The sequence below is a fragment of the Neomonachus schauinslandi genome, chromosome 15 (genome assembly GCF_002201575.2).
Source record: "Neomonachus schauinslandi chromosome 15, ASM220157v2, whole genome shotgun sequence".
Lineage (NCBI taxonomy): Eukaryota > Metazoa > Chordata > Mammalia > Carnivora > Phocidae > Neomonachus > Neomonachus schauinslandi.
In genome coordinates this window covers 42,681,041-42,700,738 of record NC_058417.1, presented here as the reverse complement: position 1 = coordinate 42,700,738, position 19,698 = coordinate 42,681,041, and the positions used below count along the sequence as shown (strand labels likewise).

Below are 19,698 nucleotides of genomic sequence, written 5' to 3'. Positions count from 1 at the left end.
AATGGTTAAAAATAAGCAAAATGAAATTTATATTGTCTAGGCATTCTTAGCTGGGAAAACTTTATTTTATTTAGATTTATTTATTTGAGAGAGAGAGAGAGAGAGACTGAAAGGGCGAGCGTCTAAGCCATTAACTAGGGCCCTATTAAACCTACACAGACCAGTCCTTGGAACCTCAGTAAAAACAGACAGCTTCCACATTGGATTTATCCTTCCCTTCCCAAGAGCTGGAGGCCTTTGTGAGTATTTGGGCTGAACAGGACACCAAGACACAAGGTCAGGCCAGAGTCCACATTGCATTGGGTCCACTGAGTCTCAGACTTCTACCACGTGCCCATCACCCACTTCTTCCTTCAAACAGGTTAATTAGTTGGGACCAAACAACATAAAGCATATGGTTTTCCCGAGTGTGGCCTCTTCTGTTTTGGAAGGAATTCAGATCTTTTTGTTGTACAAATCCTGGCCTGGGATAGATTTATAACCCTTGCTACACTGGAATGACCTTCAGAACATCCTTGACTTATTCAGTATTCGCCTTTAACTCAGTTCCTGTGTGTTGTTTCATTTCATCCTCAAGGGACGCCTGGGTGCCTCAGTCGGATAAGCCTCTGTTCAGGTCACGATCCCAGGGTCCTGGGGTCAAGCCCCACATCGGGCTCCCTGCTCGGCGGGGAGTCTGCTTCTCCCTCTGACCCTCCCCCCTCTCATGTGCTTTCTCTCTCTCTCAAATAAATAAATAAAACATTAAAAAAAAATCTGCCCTGAGATCAGAATTTTTACCCCCATTTTTCAGATGAACAAACTGAGATTCAGATATTTTTAAGAAACTACCCAAAGTCCCAGAGCTATTAAGTAGCACATCTGAGATTCACACCACGGCAGATTTGACCCGTCTTTCTGGAACACTAGGCTGCCCTTCAGCACAGAGACTTAGAAGCTCAGAGCTGGACCCTCTGAGGCATCACACAGTGAGGGAAAACCCTGTCCCAGAGAGTGGGAACCAGCTGAGCCTGGATGTGTGGTTCCTTGGGAAGGAGCCTTGTTCATCAGCCAACCCATCACCACAATTACCAGTTGTGCTCCTGCATTATTCAGGGCGATGTGTAAGGCTCACTGGAGAGATGAGGCCATCTAAGGGGAATCCTGCTCTCAAAGGGCTGACTCTCTAGTTGGGAAGGCTGGACAGATGCACATGAAGAGCTAACTAAGAATCCAAGAAGATACGTGACAAGTGCCCGCAGCTCTTCCCAGGAGGACCTCACGGAGGCTCTAAGCATCCGGCTGGGGCTGAAGGACTGAGCTTGTGACTGGCAGGTGACTCTCAGCAATGTCCCTTCATCCCATGACTCGTCTTAGAGGCCCCTCTGTGTGCCCCCAGCTATGCTTGGAGACGTGGATACAAAGCTGACCGGGGGCTGGTCCTGCCCGCAAGGGGCTCCCGGTCTAGTCCATGAACATGCTCCCAGTGGAAGGGGCTGAGCTGGGGCCGGTGCCCAGGGAAGACTACACAGAGAACATGTTGCCCGAATTGGGCTTCGAAGACCACACGCAAGTTCATAGGGGTCATTCCAAGGGAAGGCAAGGGCAAGCACAGAGGTCTGGAGATAGGAGGTAGTCGAAGAACAACACAGACCACAAACCAAGATTAAGGACAGCAACATGTGTGGACACCAGAGCCTATAAGAAGTCTCACACGTGTTATGTCCTTTACTCCCTTAGAGTGGCCCTTGTCTTACAGAGAAAACGGAGACTTGGAGAGTTTGGGTCATCCAGGTACTAAAGGCAGAACCATCTAGAGTCCAGGACTGCTGTTCCCCAAGCCCCCGCTCTTCCCCATGCAGGGAAAAGTAGGTCCTGGGGAGGAGGTGAGAATGGGCCACAAGCTAGGGTGGGGAGTTGGGGCAGGGCTGGGCCGTGCAGGGCATCACAGGCCACGCCGGGGAGGAGGGAACCGCAGAGCTGCCCCGCTGCATGTCTTCTAATCGGGCCATTTAAAAACGACAAATCCCGGGCGCCTGGGTGGCTCAGTTGGTTAAGCGACTGCTTTCGGCTCAGGTCATGATCCTGGAGTCCCTGGATCGAGTCCCGCATCGGGCTCCCTGCTCGGCAGGGAGCCTGCTTTGCCCTCTGACCCTATCCCCTCTCATGTGTTCTCTCTCATTCTCTCTCAAATAAATAAATAAAATCTTTAAAAAAAATAAAATAAAAACGACAAATCCCACCACACAGGGAGGAACTTGGAGGCCGAGGATGGGTAAGACAATGTTCCAGCCTAACAAGCAGGGACTTGAAGGTGCGAGGTGACCCCAGCCCGTGAAGGAGCTAGAAGTGTTGCCCACGCAGAAGGCAGGTAACCTGCTGAGGGAGAAATGTAAGCGGCAAAGTTGGAGAAAGCAAGCCTTCTTCCAGATTCTGTGCCGGTGTGGCCCTGGGGGAGCCCCGTTACCTGCCCAAGTGCTGGGGCCGGGCTGGGGCGTTCACAGGGCCTGGGTGAGAGGACAAGCAGAGGCTCATCTATCACTGCCCGGGGCGTAAAGGTTTCCGGTCAGGGTAACAAACTTAAATAGGGTATGTCCCAGTCAACTCAGGGAGCTATATACTTTGACCTTACGTACTTTCTTATATGTAGACTTCAATAATAAATTAAAAAGTCATTCTCTCATCCTTGCTCGCCACCTGAGAGGCTGGGTTCTCCAAGGAGTTTTATGCTAGAAAAGTGATATCAGAGTGTGTGTGGGGGCGCCTGGCTGGCTCAGTGGGAAGAGCATACAACTCTTGATGTCGGGGTTGTGGGTTCAAGCCCCACGTTGGGTGTAGAGATTACTTAAATAAATAATTTTTTAAAAAAGAAAGAACAGGGGCGCCTGGGTGGCTCAGTCGTTAAGCGTCTGCCTTCGGCTCAGGTCGTGATCCCGGGGTCCTGGGATCGAGCCCCGCATTGGGCTCCCTGCTCGGCGGGAAGCCTGCTTCTCCCTCTCCCACTCCCCCTGCTTGTGTTCCCTCTCTTGCTGTCTCTCTCTGTGTCAAATAAATAAATAAAAATATTAAAAAAAGAAAGAAAGAACAGTGACGGGAGAGCCAGCCCCCAGCCTGCCATCGGCCCATCCCTGTTCCATCCCACACTGGACACCCCAGTGGAACCTCCAGGCTCCATCCACAACCCCTGCAAATGGCCTCCCCTGACTACCTCTTGGGCCCAGGGACACCCACACTGGCAGCATGGCCCGCCCTGGCAGGATAAAACCCAGACAGAGGTCTGCACAGCCCAGAAGCAGGCTCACGGCCATTTGGGCAAGAAACTCTAGGGCCTTGAGGACCCAGAGCATAGGCTGAGGGCTGGGGAGTGTGCACTCTGGGTGGGAACGACCGCTGGGACCCTGGACCCAAAGCCCTGAAGCCTTAAGACCGCAGAGTGGAGCCCTCTAAGTGGAAGGGTCTGGCAGGACCCCTGCTCCCTGGTCTCAAGGCAGTTCTGTGGGTCACGGCACTTGCAAAAGGACCTAGAGAAGCTGGAGAGAGAGATCATCAGAAGAGGGAGAGCGAGGTGGTTAAAGGCGTGCAGGAGACTGGGTCATCAGGGGAGCATGGTTCTGGAGAAGGGAAGACTCAGGGAGAAATGTACCCCTGAACTGGAGGTGAACTGGAAATCCACAGTGAAGCTCATGTCTCCAAGAGGACAAACCAGAGAGTCTGGGCTGGGACTGAGTCAGGAAAGACCGCAGTCAGACCTGAGAAGGAACTTCCTGGCCGGCAGGATGTACTGTGGTGTCACTGGCAGGCCTGGCTTCGGGCAGTTTGTGCTGTGGCGGCCACTCCTGGGCTGGCCAACTGTGCAGCCTTGGGCAAGGCAGCGGCTCTCTTGGGGCCTCAGTTTCGTCAACCGTGGAATGGGGATAACAGGAGTATCTTCATCCTGAGGTCGTTGGGTCGGGGAGGGGGGACGAGTTAAAGTGTGTGCTGTGTTTCCTCGGCACATACACGATGAAGTATCAGCTGGCCATGACCTGTCTCCCCCACTCGCTTCCCAGCTCCTTACTTAGCCTCTGGCAGCCTCGATTTTCTCACGGACAAAACAGGGATGAAGGTGCCGGACTCATGGGGCTGCTTTAGCTGCAAGGACGGTGCCGACGTCCCAGACTCCCTCCTTACTGACAGCTGAGGTAGGTCCAGAATCTCTCTCCCTGCCGAGGCTTCAGTCAAGACGGAGGACCACCGGCCTGTGGCCAGGCATTCTCTTTTCTAAAGTGAAGGGCTGAGTGGGGTAGTCTCTGGAGGTGCTGCTCCAGGGTAGAAGCAGAGGAGGTGAGGAGTTACTCAGAGCTGAGGACACCTTGTTGGCAGATGGGTGCGGTCTGTCCCTCCTTGGAGCTCTATTGATGGCTGGGGGCTTGGCACCTTCCAGGCCAAGCCAGCGCCCCCCTACGGTGTTGCCAATGGGAAAGGCCTGGCTGGCAGTGAGGGACCCTGGTGCTCGTCCCCACATGACCTTGGGCCTCCCTCTGCTCTACCTTCCTGCTGTGCCTTAGAGTGACAGCAGTGCCCACAATGTTTGCTGGGGAGTGGGAGCCTCCTAGCTGCCGAGACCGGGTGGAGGCTCTGAGGGCATTCTGTCCCCTGCGGAATGGCGGCCATGGCACCAGCTGGCTCTCAGCGAGAGGGAAGGGGGGAAGAAGCAGATGTGAAGGGAGCCAGGGAAAGGGTAAAGTGCAATCACTGGCCGGAAACAAGAGAGCTTCCCAAGAGGAAGGTTATGTACCAACTTCAAGTTTCGAGTGAAGCAGATCACAGACAAAAGAAAAGATGGTGGCTTACCCAAAGACAAGGCTTTAGTAGACTTGGGATGGAGGGGGAACGGATGATAAAGAAATAGAAACTGATTGGAATTCTTGCAACCCAGCTCCCTGATAAAGCAAGATTTTTTTTTTTTAAGATTTTATTTATTTATTTGACAGAAATACAGCGAGAGAGGGAACACAAGCAGGGGGAGCAGGAGAGGGAGAAGCAGGCTTCCCGCTGAGCAGGGAGCCCGATGCGGGGCTCTATCCCAGGACCCCGGGATCATGACCTGAGCCGAAGGCAGACGCTTAACGACTGAGCCACCCAGGTGTCCCACAAACCAACATTCAAAAAAAAAATTTATGTGTGCCTTGCTTCTTCCCAGAAAGGATTTGACCGCCAAGATGTATTCCAAAGACAACAAGTGTTTATTGAGTATCGACTCTGTACTAGCCAGACACAGAGAACACAGCAGTGGGCAAGATAGTGCCTGCCCTCAAGGAGCTTATGATACAAAACACATGGGATTAAATAATAACATGAAAACAGAAAATCAGGATCAAAGTGAAGGAGAAGACAAATATGCCAAGTCAAGATCAATAGAGGTGCCAGGACAGAACTTCAGGTTTGACGCTGGGTTTCCTAACAGCCAGGACATAAAGGGAAACCTACTTTATCTGAAAAGGAGAGATGCTCGTCCTCAGGGAGGAATAAAGCTGAATATTGAATCGTAAAGAACTGGTGAAAAAAAAAAAAAAAAGATCAGCTGTCTCAGGTACACTAACTCAAGAATTGGTTTGGGCGAGAAAGATCCAGTGTGGTTGTTTTCTGGTACGTGTATGATAGATATCGTGTATGATATGATAGCTCTTGTGAAGGAGCAGAAGGGACTAAACAGAAGGACAAAACTTAGAGCTGGAAGTAATGCGAGAGGCCACTTACCCCACCTCCCTCCTGTTTCACGGGTGAGAACACACCGATTTGCCCAGGACGCTGCGCCCGTCCAAGGGGGCAACATAATAGTCACGTGACCTCTGCTGCCGGCATCCGACTAGCCCAGCTTGAGGACATGTGGAAAGTTCGCCAGGGACTTGCATCTATCGCCGAATAGGGGACCTCCCAGAGTTTCAGAAATAGTATCAATAAACCCAAAGCAGCAGCTTGCAAGTTGAAGGTTACATGTAATCTTGCCTCAAAGCCATCCTTTGGGGAATAAGGCAGAACATGAATAAGTAAATTCTTGCCCCATATAAGAAGTCCACTTCTGAGCCTGAATGGTGGTAGAAAGAAAAAGCTTTGGGCCCACCAGGATGTGGATTCAGAGTACAGCCTGTGTGACCCGAATCCTCATCTGCAGAATGGGGTGAGGTTGGTTTTAGAAGCCCACGACATGTGTATAGGGACCAATACATAGAGACCACCAACAAACACACTCACCTAATCCTGGGGGGAGAAACAAGTCTCACCAAATGGGAATTTAAAACTATAGACTTAGGGGGCACCTGGGTGGCTCAGACGGTTAAGCGTCTGCCTTCGGCTCAGGTCATGATCCCAGGGTCCTGGGATCGAGCCCCACATCGGGCTCCTGGCTCAGCAAGGAGTCTGCTTCTCCCTCTCCCTCTGCCTCTCTCCCTGCTCATGCTCTCTCTCTCTGTGTGTCTCAAATGAATAAATAAATCTTAAAAAAAAAAAAAACAAAACTAAAGACTTAGGCTCCCAAGTATAGAGTGAGCCGGTGAGCATGGCCGGGGAGGAGGGGGGGTGGGTGGCAGATAGAATACAGATGGGAAATGTTTGCAAATGGAGCTGGGATGGAAAATCTAAACCCAGGGGAACTGAGACTCTAGGGACGAGGCTCGGACAGCAGCCTGCTCAGGCCTGGGCTCCCATCCTCCTGAGAGGAGGTTCAGGGCTGTCAGCCACGTGGCCTGAGCCAAGCGGACCTGAGCTGAGCAGGGCAGGCTGACCGCTGGTCCAGGGGAACCAGGTCCGGCTCCTTTCAAAGTCGGGCAGAAACAACGTGCTCGGAGCCTCGCGTTACGCGGGCGGTGGGGTAGGGTTTGTACCCATTCTGCCCGTTCTGTCTGCTCACGACTCCTGTGCCTTTACCCATGTGTTACATACAGCACAGCGTTGTGTGTTTACGGACCTCTGCTCTATGCTGGGAACTGGTGGGGGTGGGGTGCGGAGGGGAGTTACACGGGACTAAAACTGGTTCTCCCTTTTGGGGGCATCTGTAGTCTAGGAGGAAATAAGACACCCAAAGCCCATGGTAGAAGGCAGTGGGAACGTATGGCATGTCGGCTAGTGGGGGAGAGGAAGAGGGAGAGATGACATATTCCCTGCTTAGGGGGCATGGCTTTGGAAGTCTAGGAGGGCTTCCCAGAGGAAGAGGATTTTGATCTGGGTCCAAGGCAAAGTGGAATTTCAACAGTTGAATGAGGAGGTGGTGAGGTTCTCCATGAACAGGCCCAGAGGAATTGGGAGGTTCTTGGGGGTTTATGAAAGTACTACTGAACAGGTGGGTAGAGGCCAAGTCCTAGGGAGTCTCGGTGCCAGACAAGAAGTGGGGAGCCACGGGAGGTTTTAGAGCAGGGGAGAGGCTCTCAGAAATCCCAGTTAGGAAGATAAGTGGTGAGGAGCTGGACACGGAGGCAGGATGCTTGGTCACACGCACTGTCACAAGCCCCTATTTGCATTCCCAAAGGCCCTGAGAGGAGAGATTGGTTTGTCTTGCTGGCCCGGCTGGCTCTGGCAGATAAGTGGGACTCTGTGCCCAGGGGCAGATTTCAAACAAGGGCCCTCCGAAGAGACTGGGTGCTATTCCCAGCCCCCTGACCACCCCCAACACACATCTGCAGGTGCACACGTGCACACGCACACACACACACACACCCAGTCCTCCCTGGTTTTCCAACCTAGCTTGAGTGAATGGTCTGCCAGTTTGCAAGTGCTTGTATAGGCAATTAGGATTTTCTGATGACCACAGGCCTCAGAAAAGCCCCTTCCAGCTCCCGGCCCTTTACCCTTACCCCACCTCACCTCCACCCACACCGCCTTCCCTGTGTGTCCCTCCTTAGAAATCCTGCTCTGTGCCTGGCTGTGCGCTGTGAACATGGGCATGTCCTGTGGCCGCTTGGCCTCGACATCTGCCCCTCCCTTGGGTGCTCCCCACTGAGCCTCATGACGCCGCTATCAGCCCATTCCTTCCTCCTCTGCTGAAAAGACCAACTCCTCAAGCTCAGAGGCTCAGAGAGTCCTGCTGGGTCCATGCTCAGCACCCTCTGACCAGGGGCCGACTCCTACTCCTCTTTTCTGGTAGGACCAGCAACGACGCTAACTTCTCTGGAAAGAACACGACGCTTCTCAACGGGCCTCACCAAGATGATTGCTTCTGAGGCTCTGGACAGTCCTGCAGCTGAGCAGGGCAAGTGACAGCATCATCATCACCCACGTTGCAGATGAGAACACCGAGGCCTGGGACGTGGTGAGACTCATCCAGGACCTCAGAGCTGTTTGAGGACAAAGCTTTGTGCTCGGCACTCCCCACCCTGCCCCGAGGTCAGCTCTCACCGACCGCCCCCCTCCACCAAGCAGCTAGTCCAAATCACTGGGTGACCAGAAGCCAGGATTGAAATCTCAGAGCTGGAAGTCCAAGGCCAGCCGCTCGCCCGAGTCCCCTTTTATTGAGGTCCAGAACAGTGAAGGGACTTGCCTCACGTCACACCCCAAGCAGGGGCAGAGCCAGGGCTCAGGACCCCTAACTCACTGGCCAGAAACCTCCCGCCGCCCCACACTGCCCCCTCTTGTGTCCCAGCACACCTCTGCGTCTCCATCCTTCCCCTGGCTGTATGGGTGTGCTTGACGTTTCTGGAATTCACTCCACACACATAATGAGGCCATTTTGAGAAGGCCCGCCTCAGGGGGAACCAGAGAGCTGTCTAGTGTCCCCATCCTGACCCCTGCCAACCCCTCCCGGCTGTACACGCCAAGCTGCAAACAGATAAATATACTCTTTTGGCCTAGGCTACCCTCCCCCCTGCCCCCCACACACCTTTCTAGCCTCCAGAACTAGTGGCGGGGTTTTGGGTTTCAAAGCCACGAGGAGACTACGTGGGAACCAAGCAGCAGCCGAGAGATGTCAGGTTGCCACATGGGTCAGCGTTCACAGAGGGGACCCAGGTGTCACCACAGCAAATAACTGAACAGAGTGGGGTTGCTTGTCAACAGTGCAGAAGAGATTTTGTAGCTTAAGCAGGTGAATTGAGGGGACTCTCTGAGACATTGGTTTAACCTGAGGATAGGAAATTCTTCTCCCTCTGATACAAGCCTGCCCTTTCCCCTGGAGAACCGTCTGGATCTAAGGCAGCGCTTGCGCCCACAACACACAGGCTGTCTGGCACTAAAGAACTGGGTTTCAGCCTCCGAGCACAGAACCTGGTCCCTAGTCCCCAGCCCGTGGCCCACTGAGAACCAAACATAAAAGGAACATACTTGAAGGAAGGATCCAGAAGCAGCGGTAGGATAGGACACTGAAGGGAAAGTGTGGAGTTGCCACCTCCAGGAAGATTCTAGAAACCCTTTTCCCTGGGTGGGTTATGGATTCACCTTGCCCAGAAGCAGGGAAGAGAGGAACCGATCCTCCTCCCCAGGCGGTCCTGTTTCCCAGCCCCCTTTGTAGGCCAGACTCCCCCGGAGGAGTCCCAGGAGATGCAACTCTGGCCTCTTCCCTTTTTCTCCACCTCCTCCAGCCCCCGAAGCTCTTCCTGCACTCTTGGCCTAGTCTCTCATTGAGGAGAGGGAATTCCTTCTTCTGGCAGCAGGAGAAAGAGGGACCGTGCTTGGAGTGTGGGCAGTGATGGGGACAGGCCTGGAGGGGGAGGGGGTAAAAGTCGATCCCCTGCTGCCACACTACTCATACCTCCCCCCCAAGAATGTAATTAAGCAGCAGGCCTCTGCCAGGAGCCAAGCTTTCTGCCTTCCGTCTATAAATCACCTTCTGAATCATTAACAGCAGCAAGATGGGGCAACTTCTGTGCTCGGGCTGGTCCAGGGGGCCCCGGGCCCACCCCCCCCCCCCCCCCCCCCCCCCCCCCCCAGCCCAGCCCCAGGTGGCTCCAGGTCCCAGCTGGAAATGGCAGTGGCCGCAAGAGCCTCACAAACTGTGGGGTGGGAGGAGGGCTAGGGGAGGCGCCAGTGCCCTCCCTCCCTACCCTCCTGGGCAAGCAGAGAGCTGAGGGTAGGTTTCCCTGGCCTAATTCCGTCGAGCTAAGAATAAAGCTAGTCGGGCGCCTGGGTGGCTCAGCTGGTTGAGCGACTGCCTTCGGCTCAGGTCGTGATCCTGGAGTCCCGGGATCGAGTCCCGCATGGGGCTCCCTGCTCGGCGGGGAGTCTGCTTCTCCCTCTGACCCTCCCCCCTCTCATTCTCTCTGTCTCAAATAAATTAAAAAAAAGAGAGAGAGAGAGAGGGCGCCTGGGTGGCTCAGTCGGTTAAGCGACTGCCTTCGGCTCAGGTCACGATCCCGGAGTCCCGGGATCGAGTCCCGCATCGGGCTCCCTGCTGGGCGGGGAGTCTGCTTCTCCCCCTGACCCTCCCCCCTCTCATGTGCTCTGTCTCTCATTCTCTCTGTCTCAAATAAATAAATAAAATCTTTGAAGAAAAAAAAAAAAGCTTATATAAATCAATAAGAAAAATATAGAAACCCCGATAATTTTGGGCGCCTGGGTGGCTCAGCTGGTTAAGCGACTGCCTTCGGCTCAGGTCATGATCCTGGAGTCCCGGGATCGAGTCCCGCATCGGGCTCCCTGCTCGGCGGGGAGTCTGCTTCTCCCTCTGACCCTCCCCCCTCTCATGCTCTCTCTCTCATTCTCTCTCTCAAATAAATAAATAAAATCTTAAAAAAAAAAAAGAATAAAGCTAGTCAGGGCACCTGACTGGCTCAGTAGGAAGAGCGAGCATTGGACTCTTGATCTTGGGATTGTGAGTTCAAGCCCCATGTTGGGTGTAGCAATTACTAAAAAAAATAAATAAGTAAACTTAAAAAAAAGAATAAAGCTACAGGCTCATGGTCACCAGTGCCAAGGATAAGGGGGCAAGCTGACCTCAGAAGATAAGAAAGCAGGGCCAGGTGAGGCCAACCCGGGAGGGCTTCTTGGAAGAGGCAAGTTTTTCTTTTTTCTTTTTTTTTAAAAGATTTTATTTATTTATTTGACAGAAATACAGGGAGAGAGGGAACACAAGCAGGGGGAGCGGGAGAGAGAGAAGCAGGCTCCCCGCCGAGCAGGGAGCTTGATGCGGGACTTGATCCCAGGACCCTGGGATCGTGACCTGAGCTGAAGGCAGATGCTTGACAACTGAGCCACCCAGGTGCCCCAAGAGGCAAGTTTTGATCTAGGACTTAAAGGGGTCAAAATAGCTTGCAGACAGGAGGTGTGAGTAACTAACATTCACCTAGTAGTTTCTGTAAGCCGGGCATTGTTCTAAGAGCTTTATATGCCCATGGTTCATTGAACCTTCTCTACAACCCTATGAGGCAGAAGCGATCACTATTCTCATTTTAGCAATGGGGAAACTGAGGTTCAGGGAGGTTAACTTGCCCTAGGTTATCCAGGTAGTACGTGAAAGAGCCAGATGTGAATGTGAGCCGGGATGCTGGTTTTGGGGGCAGTGTGGTCCGGGGTGCACGCAGGCTGGCCTGGCAGCAGTGGGCAGCCAGCTCTGGGGCTGAGGGCAGGTGGGGCTGTGGAAGTCAGAGGCTAGGCTGCCTGAGCCAGGCCCTGAACGTCTGAGTGGGCCAGGGAGGGGTGGGGTGTGGGGAGGGCAGGGGGGAGAGTGGCACCAGGGCCGCCCCTTCGCAGCACTGTATCAGTCCCTGTCATAGCCCTGGGAACTCCAAGGGGGTAGAAGGGATCCCTCAGGGGAGTCAAGGAAAAGGAAACCCAGAGGGAGGCAGGGACTTGAAGCAGAGAGAAGACAAGGAACTCATCCTAGGTCGCACAACCTGTGGGCGGTGAACCCAGAACTCAGACCCGAGTCTCCCCACTCCACTCTAACCACTTCCTGGCACTCACGGGAACATAACGTATAGACAGAACATCCTTGGCCCTAACCTTTAAGGGAGGGGTGAGACATAGCTCCTCTCCCAAGCAGGGACAGAGGTAGAGAATGTCTTTCCCTCCCTGGTGGCTTTAGAAGGATTCTACGGCTCCCAGCAGGGTGGGTGGAAAAGGCTAGAAGACCAGGTCCTACTCCACTCCGGAGCTCACCACAATCTGAGGCCAGGAAGATCTTCCTTTTCCCCCACTCTCCCCAGAAAAGTCAGTTAGCTCCATCCTCCTCTGAGAAAACTCACCTCTCCTGCCCTGACCCCAAGCTCCTTGTCTCCCACGCAGACCTATTCAAAGTCTAGAGAAAACCCTAAGGTCATAGCTCCCTTCCCCTACTTTGTGTCCAGATCACCTTCTCAACTGCCCACACTGTCGTCTCAATCTTTGGTCTGTCCAAGTCCCATTCAGGTCTTTTTAACATTCAGTTCTGTAGTGAGGTGGCTTAGAGATGGTCACTTGGCTGAGTCTACTCTTTGGGGATTTCCACCTAGCCCCCCTCCCCATCTGCCTCAGTTTCTCCACCGTCATCAGTTACTGAGCATGCACCCAGATAGCTGAGTGTGGGGGCTGCTGGGGGCTGGCTGGGTTTGTCACTGGGAAAGCTGTGGGGAGGGAGAGTGTCCACTAAAGAACTTGGCACCTGACTCTTTTGACCCACCCCCACTCCCAGAAGGTCTTCCTACTAGGCAGCTGTCTCAGACCCAGGGCCCTCAAGATCCCTGGGGTGTGAGTGATGCTCAGAGCCCAGACTCCACCCATCGCTCACCACTTGGCCCCAGAGCTGTTGAAAAATGCTCTGAGATTCGGGGACAACTTTCCCTGACTGCTACCCCTTCCCCCGTGCCTTCTCCCCTATGCTGAAGCAGGTTCTTGCAAGAAAATAACTCAGCTCCAGGCTCCTGGTAGTATTATAACATTTGACCTGTTTTTGTTCTTGTTTTAAACAAAATGTGGTCCCATCATAAGAATACAAACAGATCCGCCACCAAATTTGCTTCCCTTAGACAGCAAGCCCCACCCACAGTGGGGGTGGGGTGGGCAGGAGGGTTGTTAACTCACTTCCAAGAGACCGGGATTAATTTCCACCACCACCCCCCCAAAATCCCCCCAGGGAAAGGCCTGCCCTGGAAGGGAGACCACCCGGTTCAAGCCTGGCCATCCGATCTGCCCATCTGTCTGTCTGTCTGTCTGTCTGTGGGATCAACAGCCTCCAGCCAGCTCAGCTCCTCGCCAGCCCCAGCCCCAGCCCCAGCCAGCTGTAATTCCTGCCTGTTACAAGTGTTAACACCTGGCCTGGGGCCTTCCTCCCCCGCAGTCTCCAGGTGCCTCCTTGGGCCCAGCCCACTGACCCCCACGGGGTTTGACTGAACATGTTCACAAGCCTCTGAAAGGCGGCTGGAGGTGGGAGCGAGTGGGGGAGGCAGCACGACATCTGACAGAGAGGGAAACTGAGGCAGGGCTTGGGGCAGCCGCTGGAGTGGAGGAATGGGTCCCAGGTGGTGGAGAGAGAACTCAGGTGTCTTATTTCCCAGCTCACTGCCTTTGACTTCTGCAGAACCCTTTCACCCAAGCTGTGAGGCAGGACAGGCTGGTGAATCTCCAGCGTTAAGAGGAAGCAGAGCCCCAAGTGGGTGGGTCACACAGAGGCAGGGTGGGCTCCCGACCCCCAGCGTAGGCCCCTTCCATCAGGGCCTCTGTCTCTGGAATGTAGCAGGCCCTAGGATGGGCCCTAATAAGGGAGTTCTTTTTTCCCCCAAGAAGGAGAAGAAAGACAAGTTCCTCCAGCAGGCGCTAACTGGGACTGACGAGATTTATAGAAATCAGTGTGGCTGTCACGGCTTCCTGTCCCCACTCTACCCCTACCTGGCTGGGAAGGCCTGGAGCCCATCTCTTCCTTCCCTGAGCCTCCATCTGAGGCCCTGATGGCTCTACTTTCTGGGCTGCCTTCTCTCGGGGCTGGGCCCCGAGCAGCACTGACCCCTGGGGGTTTAAGGGGCCTTTCTTGAGAGGTGGCAGGGACAGCAATCCCAGCTAAACCATTCCCCCTGTAAATCCCTCCTGGGGAATGTGTGAGCTGGGTGGGCTAAAGAGAGCAGGTTGTGCTGGGCTCCAATGCTGAAAGAGCTGGAATCTGCCCAACTGCCCTCGAGGCAGAGTGGGAACAGGAATCCGAGGCCTGTCCACTCTACCATCCCCGTCCCAGGCCCAGCCCCAGCTCTACGAAGGTGCCTTCCCTTCCACCCCAGCTCCAAGACCAAAGACAAACGGCCTAAGAGGGGAGGGATGCTGGCCGCTGTCCTCAGGCAGACAGGATGAGCTCATGCCAAGAAGGGCTCTGTCCCCTGCCCCGACACTGGCCAGCCCGGGACCCTAGGTCAGCCGGGCCCTTCGCAACTTCCTTGTTAGACCTTTGTCTCCTGCCGGACTGCCCCTCCAGGACCACGGACACCCACCCAGCACCCAAGCTCAGGATGTCACTCACACCCGTAAGTCATAGGTCTGCAAACATATCCACAACCCTGGGCCCCACCAGTCACTGGCACTTGAGGACAGGGTCCCAGGCGGACCCAGACACAGCCTCACGCTCCTACTTACAAGCACAATCAGGTCATTGCCATGAGCACCAATATCCATGCACAAAGACAGCTGTGGGGCTTTCCCCTGACACCGTCACGAAGGCATGCGCGCACACGCATGCACACACACGCGCGCGCGCGCGCACTCACACACACCACTCGCATGCCCAGTCATGAACAGTCATGCATAGTGTCACAAGCATACACAGGGGCTGACCTTTACGTGGGCATAGACGCTTCTAGACTTCCTCTGTCTCACACACACATACACACACATCCTAGCACCAGCCACTTGCTGACACTGTGTATAGGGACGCAGCACACCCTGTCACAGCCACGGATCCCCCACCTCACGTGAGTTTACATCCATGGTGGCCCCGGTGCGGGCACGGACTCTTCCACATGCAGAAACACACTCGTGTACAGTTGACACCTCTTATGATCATAGACCTGGAACACACACACACACACACACCCCCCTCTCGTCGGCTCAGACAAAGCAGCATCCCTGTCTGCCCCCGCCCCCCGCCAGCCCCCAAACAAGCCATGTGTCCAGCATTGGACACATCGATGTCCTGGCTTTCCAGGTTTTTCCAACGTCTTGCTGTCTAGATGCTCCCCAACACACCATTACACACCAGACTCTCCACCCCCCACAACCCTTCCCCACAGACACTGCCCCCCGCCCTGGGAAGTGCCCTCCTCCAGTTAATAGGGTAGGGGACCCGGCCTCTTCCTCACCCCTGCAGCCTGTGGGGCTCCAAGCCTTCTCTCCATACCCTCCCCCACCAGTCCCCATGAAGGTAAAGAACAGCATGGCCTTGGCCCAGGGATGGAAAGAGGATCAGAAAGGGCTGGAAAGGCAGCGGTCTCCCCCCAACAGGCAGAGCCCCTGACCTGGAATCCCTGTCTGCCCCAGCCACCCCTTGGACTTCTTTATGTACCGGAGGCCCCAGGCCAGCCCAAAGCCGCGGGAAGGATGGGCTGGGCAGAAGAAAGACTTTCCCTTGGATGTATGTCCTGGGAGCAACTCTCAGCACCCTCTGCACACAGACCCTTGGCCATGCCTTGCTCCTGCCGCCCTCCTGGCCCCCAAACAACTGGAGGCAGCCTCAGGGTGTGGCCCCGGAACCATGCTGGCTCTGCTCCCCCTCGCTTGGCCTGGGGAGGGGGTGGCGAGTCAGGGAAAGGGGGACGCACAGGGGGCACCGCGCCCTGGTGGCCTTCCTCTCTGACTTTCAGCTCAGGGGCCACAGGCCCTCTTCTTACTCACGGGTCCCAAATTCTTCCTTCTCACCTCCCACCCCCCGGGCCGAGGCTCTCCTACGTCCAGGAGGGTAAGATTCTTTAATTAAAGTTTTCCGGAATGCAGGGGGCTGGAGACTGAGGATAGGCGGGGTATAATTTAGAGAACTGGTTTCAGTGTGTCTTTCCCCTCTGGCCTCTGGGACCTGCCGGGGGGCAGTGGGGCTGCTTGGAAAACAAGGGGACTCCCTGGAACTGGGGCTCCCAAAGGGCTGTTCATTCCTCTGTCAGTCCCCCCCATACACGCACACCCCCCCAAACACCGCGCCTGGTTTCCCAGCCTTATTTACTAAAAATGTCTTTTGTATCCGCATTTCTCGGGGACAGAATTCTCCTTTTCCTCTCTCCCTTTCTCCTCGGTCCTTGGTTTTCCAAAAGGAACGAATTTGACATGGAGAATTGGGTTTTTGGTCAAAGAACAAACCCACCCCCTCCCAAACAACTACATTTTCAAAGAGCCCCCCTTTTGCCAGGATGGACAAACAAGAAATGAACAAAATCTGAATTCAATGGCATCTCGGATCAGCAAATACCATATTCACTTCTGAGGCTCAAGATTAATCTAGAGCAGAGTGGGGAGAATCTGATGAAATCCACCCACCCCCCGCCCGCTCCCCTGCCCCAGGGGTCCCTGAAGCCATTGGGGTCTAAAATATAAAGGCAAAAGGGGGTTATTGTGGGGGAAATCTCTTGATGGAGGCGCCGGCGGAGATGGGGGTGGCAATGAAGAAACAAGATGATTTTGCCCATGAAGACCCCAAAATGGAGAAGAGGAGTGGCTGGGCCCCAGGGACAGCTCTGGATTTCCAGAAACCCAACTGCAAGCAAATGGAGGGTCTTCGGGGCCCCCAGATGGGGACGGGTGGAGGGTGAGGATTTAAGAATCAGAGACCATCGGAGCCGGGAAAAGTCCTCCAGCCTCTGCAGCGAGTAGCAGGGAAAATGGTGATTATCAGAAAAGCCAGGAGTTGGATTCTGAAGGCGACACCAGCAGAAAATCCAGGAGGGGTGGGCGAGTGGGGGGCTGGAGGGAGGCAAGGAGAAAGGAGCGGCAGCCCACCCCCAGCCGGCGCCCCCCACCTCCCCGGGACTCGGCGGAGAAATCGGGCCGCGGGCAGACAAGAGGCGAGTCTTACCACCAAATTGGGTAGCCGGCGAGGACCCTGGTGCCACAGAGCAGGAGGCCGAGGAGCAGCCCGAGCAGGTGGGGCTCCATTAGAAGCGGCGCCGAGGAGGAAGTTTGCCCGCGACCATGAAGAGGGGGAGCGACGCCCCCAATAGTTGGAACAAAGTCCACTTGAGATTGGAAATGACTTTCGGGCTTGTCAGAAGCGCACCTCCACCCGCAGCCGCCCCCCTCCCGAGCCCAGCGCGGAGCAGCCGGGTTTGAGGATGTCAGCGAGCAGCCAATCAGCGCCCGCGGCCTAAGGTAAGAGATGAGTCTGTAGTTCAGCCTGTCAATCACGCGCCCCTCCCGCCCGGCCCACGAGTCGGGCTCCGGGAAGGGCATCGCCCAGCAAACTTGGGCAAAGCCCGCGCCCCGGACACAGTGGGAACTTGGCGGGGGGTGGCACGCTGGACCCTCTGCTGGCCCGGGACCGCTGCGGCGCCCCCCCCCCCCCGCCTCCCGCCAGCCAGGTTGAAGAAGCTGGGGCTTTGACGGGGGCGTTCACGTGGTGCCGGGTTGGCGTGGGCATTGATGGGTGGCTCCTTGTCTCTCGGGGGACCGTGACCCCTTTGGACTTGGGCGCGTGAGAAATCGAGAGTAGAAAGCACACGGATGTTTCCAGAAGCCTCGCTCGGGCAGGACAGGATCCGAGGGTCTCGGAGGGGGGTTGGGAAATACAACCCCTCCCAGCCTCCAGCCTCCGGAGCCGGCGAGCCTGCCGGCCACTCGACCCCGGCGGCGGGAGGTCGCTTCCCGGGTGTCCGAGAGGCGCGCAGAAGGGTCCGCTGAGGCTCGAAGGTCTGGCTGCGGGCGGCGCCGGGGGACGGAGCTGAGTGTCATTTGAGTCTTTTGTCAGGGATCAGATCGGTATCGGGACCTCCTGCTGCCTTTGCATTTCCTGCAACTGACACCAGCGGCCAGTTGCATTTCCTGCTCGCGGAGCCAGGTCACTTTCTCCTCCACGAGGGGTTCAGGCCCGGCCTCCAGCTCGGGTCAGAAGCAGTGCCCGCAGTCCCATTTGGATCTTATGGATGAACCGTTTGGGGCCAGTGAAACGCAGCAGCCCCAGCAGGGCGCAGCTGGGGTCCTTGGAAGACTGTGCTGCCCGCCAGGGCACCCTCCCCCCCAACTCTCTGCCTGAGCTCCCACCTGGGGTTCGGTGATAACGGGTCCTTTCCCTGGGTGGAAGCCAAATGTATCCAACACCCCCACCCCCCACCATAGGAGAAAAGTCCCACCACAGCCCCCTGGGGTCTTTCTGTCCTCTCCCTCTCCAGACTCCAGAGAATTAGGTCTCAGCCCTGAGTGGTGCTGGGATGGAGGCCATTCTTGGGGGACTTGCCCCCTGTCACCTGGGCGACCTGCTTCCCAAGGCCACCCACGGCCCCAGAGGCACCCGGGACCCTGGAGCAGCCCTGGGCCTGGGGTGAAGAAAGCAAGGCCAGTGATGGAGGGCAAGGGCCACTGCTCAGGGGATGGCGGCAGAAGGAGCCGCAAAGAAGCGGCCCCCAAGTCCCTCAGAGGCCTGGAATGGCAGGCCACCTCTCTACCAGGTGGGGGGCATGGCCGGAGGAAGTCCAGGCCAGGGGCCAGACACTCCTGGCCTTTGATCTGGGCCACCCGTGCCCACAGCTCGAACCTGCTGCCCCTGCCCATCCTGAGAGCCCTCTCCCTACACGGCTGCTGTGGGCGCGGGGAGCTCGGGGAACTGGCCCCGGGGCACCAAGGGTCGGGAGAGCCGCCTGGGCTTGTCATGGCTCCTGCCGCGTTCCTAGCCGGGTGCTCCGCTGGAGGGGTGGGGTGGGGTGGGGGGAGAGATGAAAGAGAGGAGGGAAGGGGGGAACAGGGAGAAACAGAGTGAAGAAAGGAGAGAGAGAGAGAAAGTGAGAGACACCGATACAGAGAGAAGAGGGCGGGAGACTAGCAGGGGGAGCTGGAGGAGAGAGAAGGGGAAGGGGGAAGGAGGGAGGCTGAGAGGGGCAGGATGAGCAAGACGGAAAAAAGCCCCAACCTGCCCAAGAACAACGACTGGGATGGAGGCTGCAGAAATGGGGATTCTTTAGAGAGGCTCCCGTGATGGGCTAATTCTGGGGTGCCTTGTTTCTGATTCACCTGGAAAGAGGGTCACAGTGGGTTTGCCATAATCATTGCCTGTGGCACTCCGGGGTCCCAGCACTAGGGGTGGAGAGCCCTCCATACACCCCACACGGCCTGCTAGGTCCTCCCCTGTGTTCTGTCCTGCCCAACGGGGACTCTCCCCTGGTTTTCTGATCAGAGGTGCCTGCTGGATCTCACCTTCTGCCTGGCAGTTTGGGAGGCTCCAGAGCCCATAACTGTCATTCTGAGAGCTGAGCAGGTCTACCTGCCATGGCCACCAAGACACCATTGTGGATTCAGTGTGGCCAGGAGGCAGGAGCTGGACTAGATGACCTCTTGGGGTCATTTTTTGGGCCCTCAGGGTCCATAGGTGCCAGCCCCGGGGGGTGGGGGCAAAAGATCCCAGAGGCTGTGGGTGGGCTGAGCGTTGGCTGAGACATGCCCAGCCAGTAGCCCTGGGCAGCCTAGGCAAGACTGGTCATTCTCTGCAGGGCCATTTGTACCCAATGCCTCCTCCAGGCAGCCGGGGAGCACCCACAGACCCAGGTCAGGAGCTTGAGGCAGTCAAGGGAAGAGGGGCCAGGAAACAAGTGGGTGGGAGGAGAGAATCGCGGACTTCTGCGGACAGCACAGCCTGGGGAAGTAAAGGAGGGGAGGCCTGGCGGGGAG

At 56.0% G+C, this 19,698-nt stretch overlaps 1 protein-coding gene across 2 annotated transcripts in view; it reads right to left on the bottom strand.

Moving 5' to 3' along the window:
* The window catches only part of WNT3 (Wnt family member 3), a 50,102-nt gene extending 32,963 nt beyond the window's left edge, over window positions 1-17,139 (bottom strand). For both annotated transcript variants that reach the window (XM_021678480.1, XM_021678481.1), the window contains exon 1: window positions 16,901-17,139. In XM_021678480.1, coding sequence (XP_021534155.1) covers window positions 16,901-16,980 — 80 coding nt within the window. In that variant the 5' untranslated portion in view covers window positions 16,981-17,139. The remainder of the gene's footprint in view (window positions 1-16,900) is intronic.
* Between the last annotated feature and the right edge of the window lie 2,559 nt (window positions 17,140-19,698).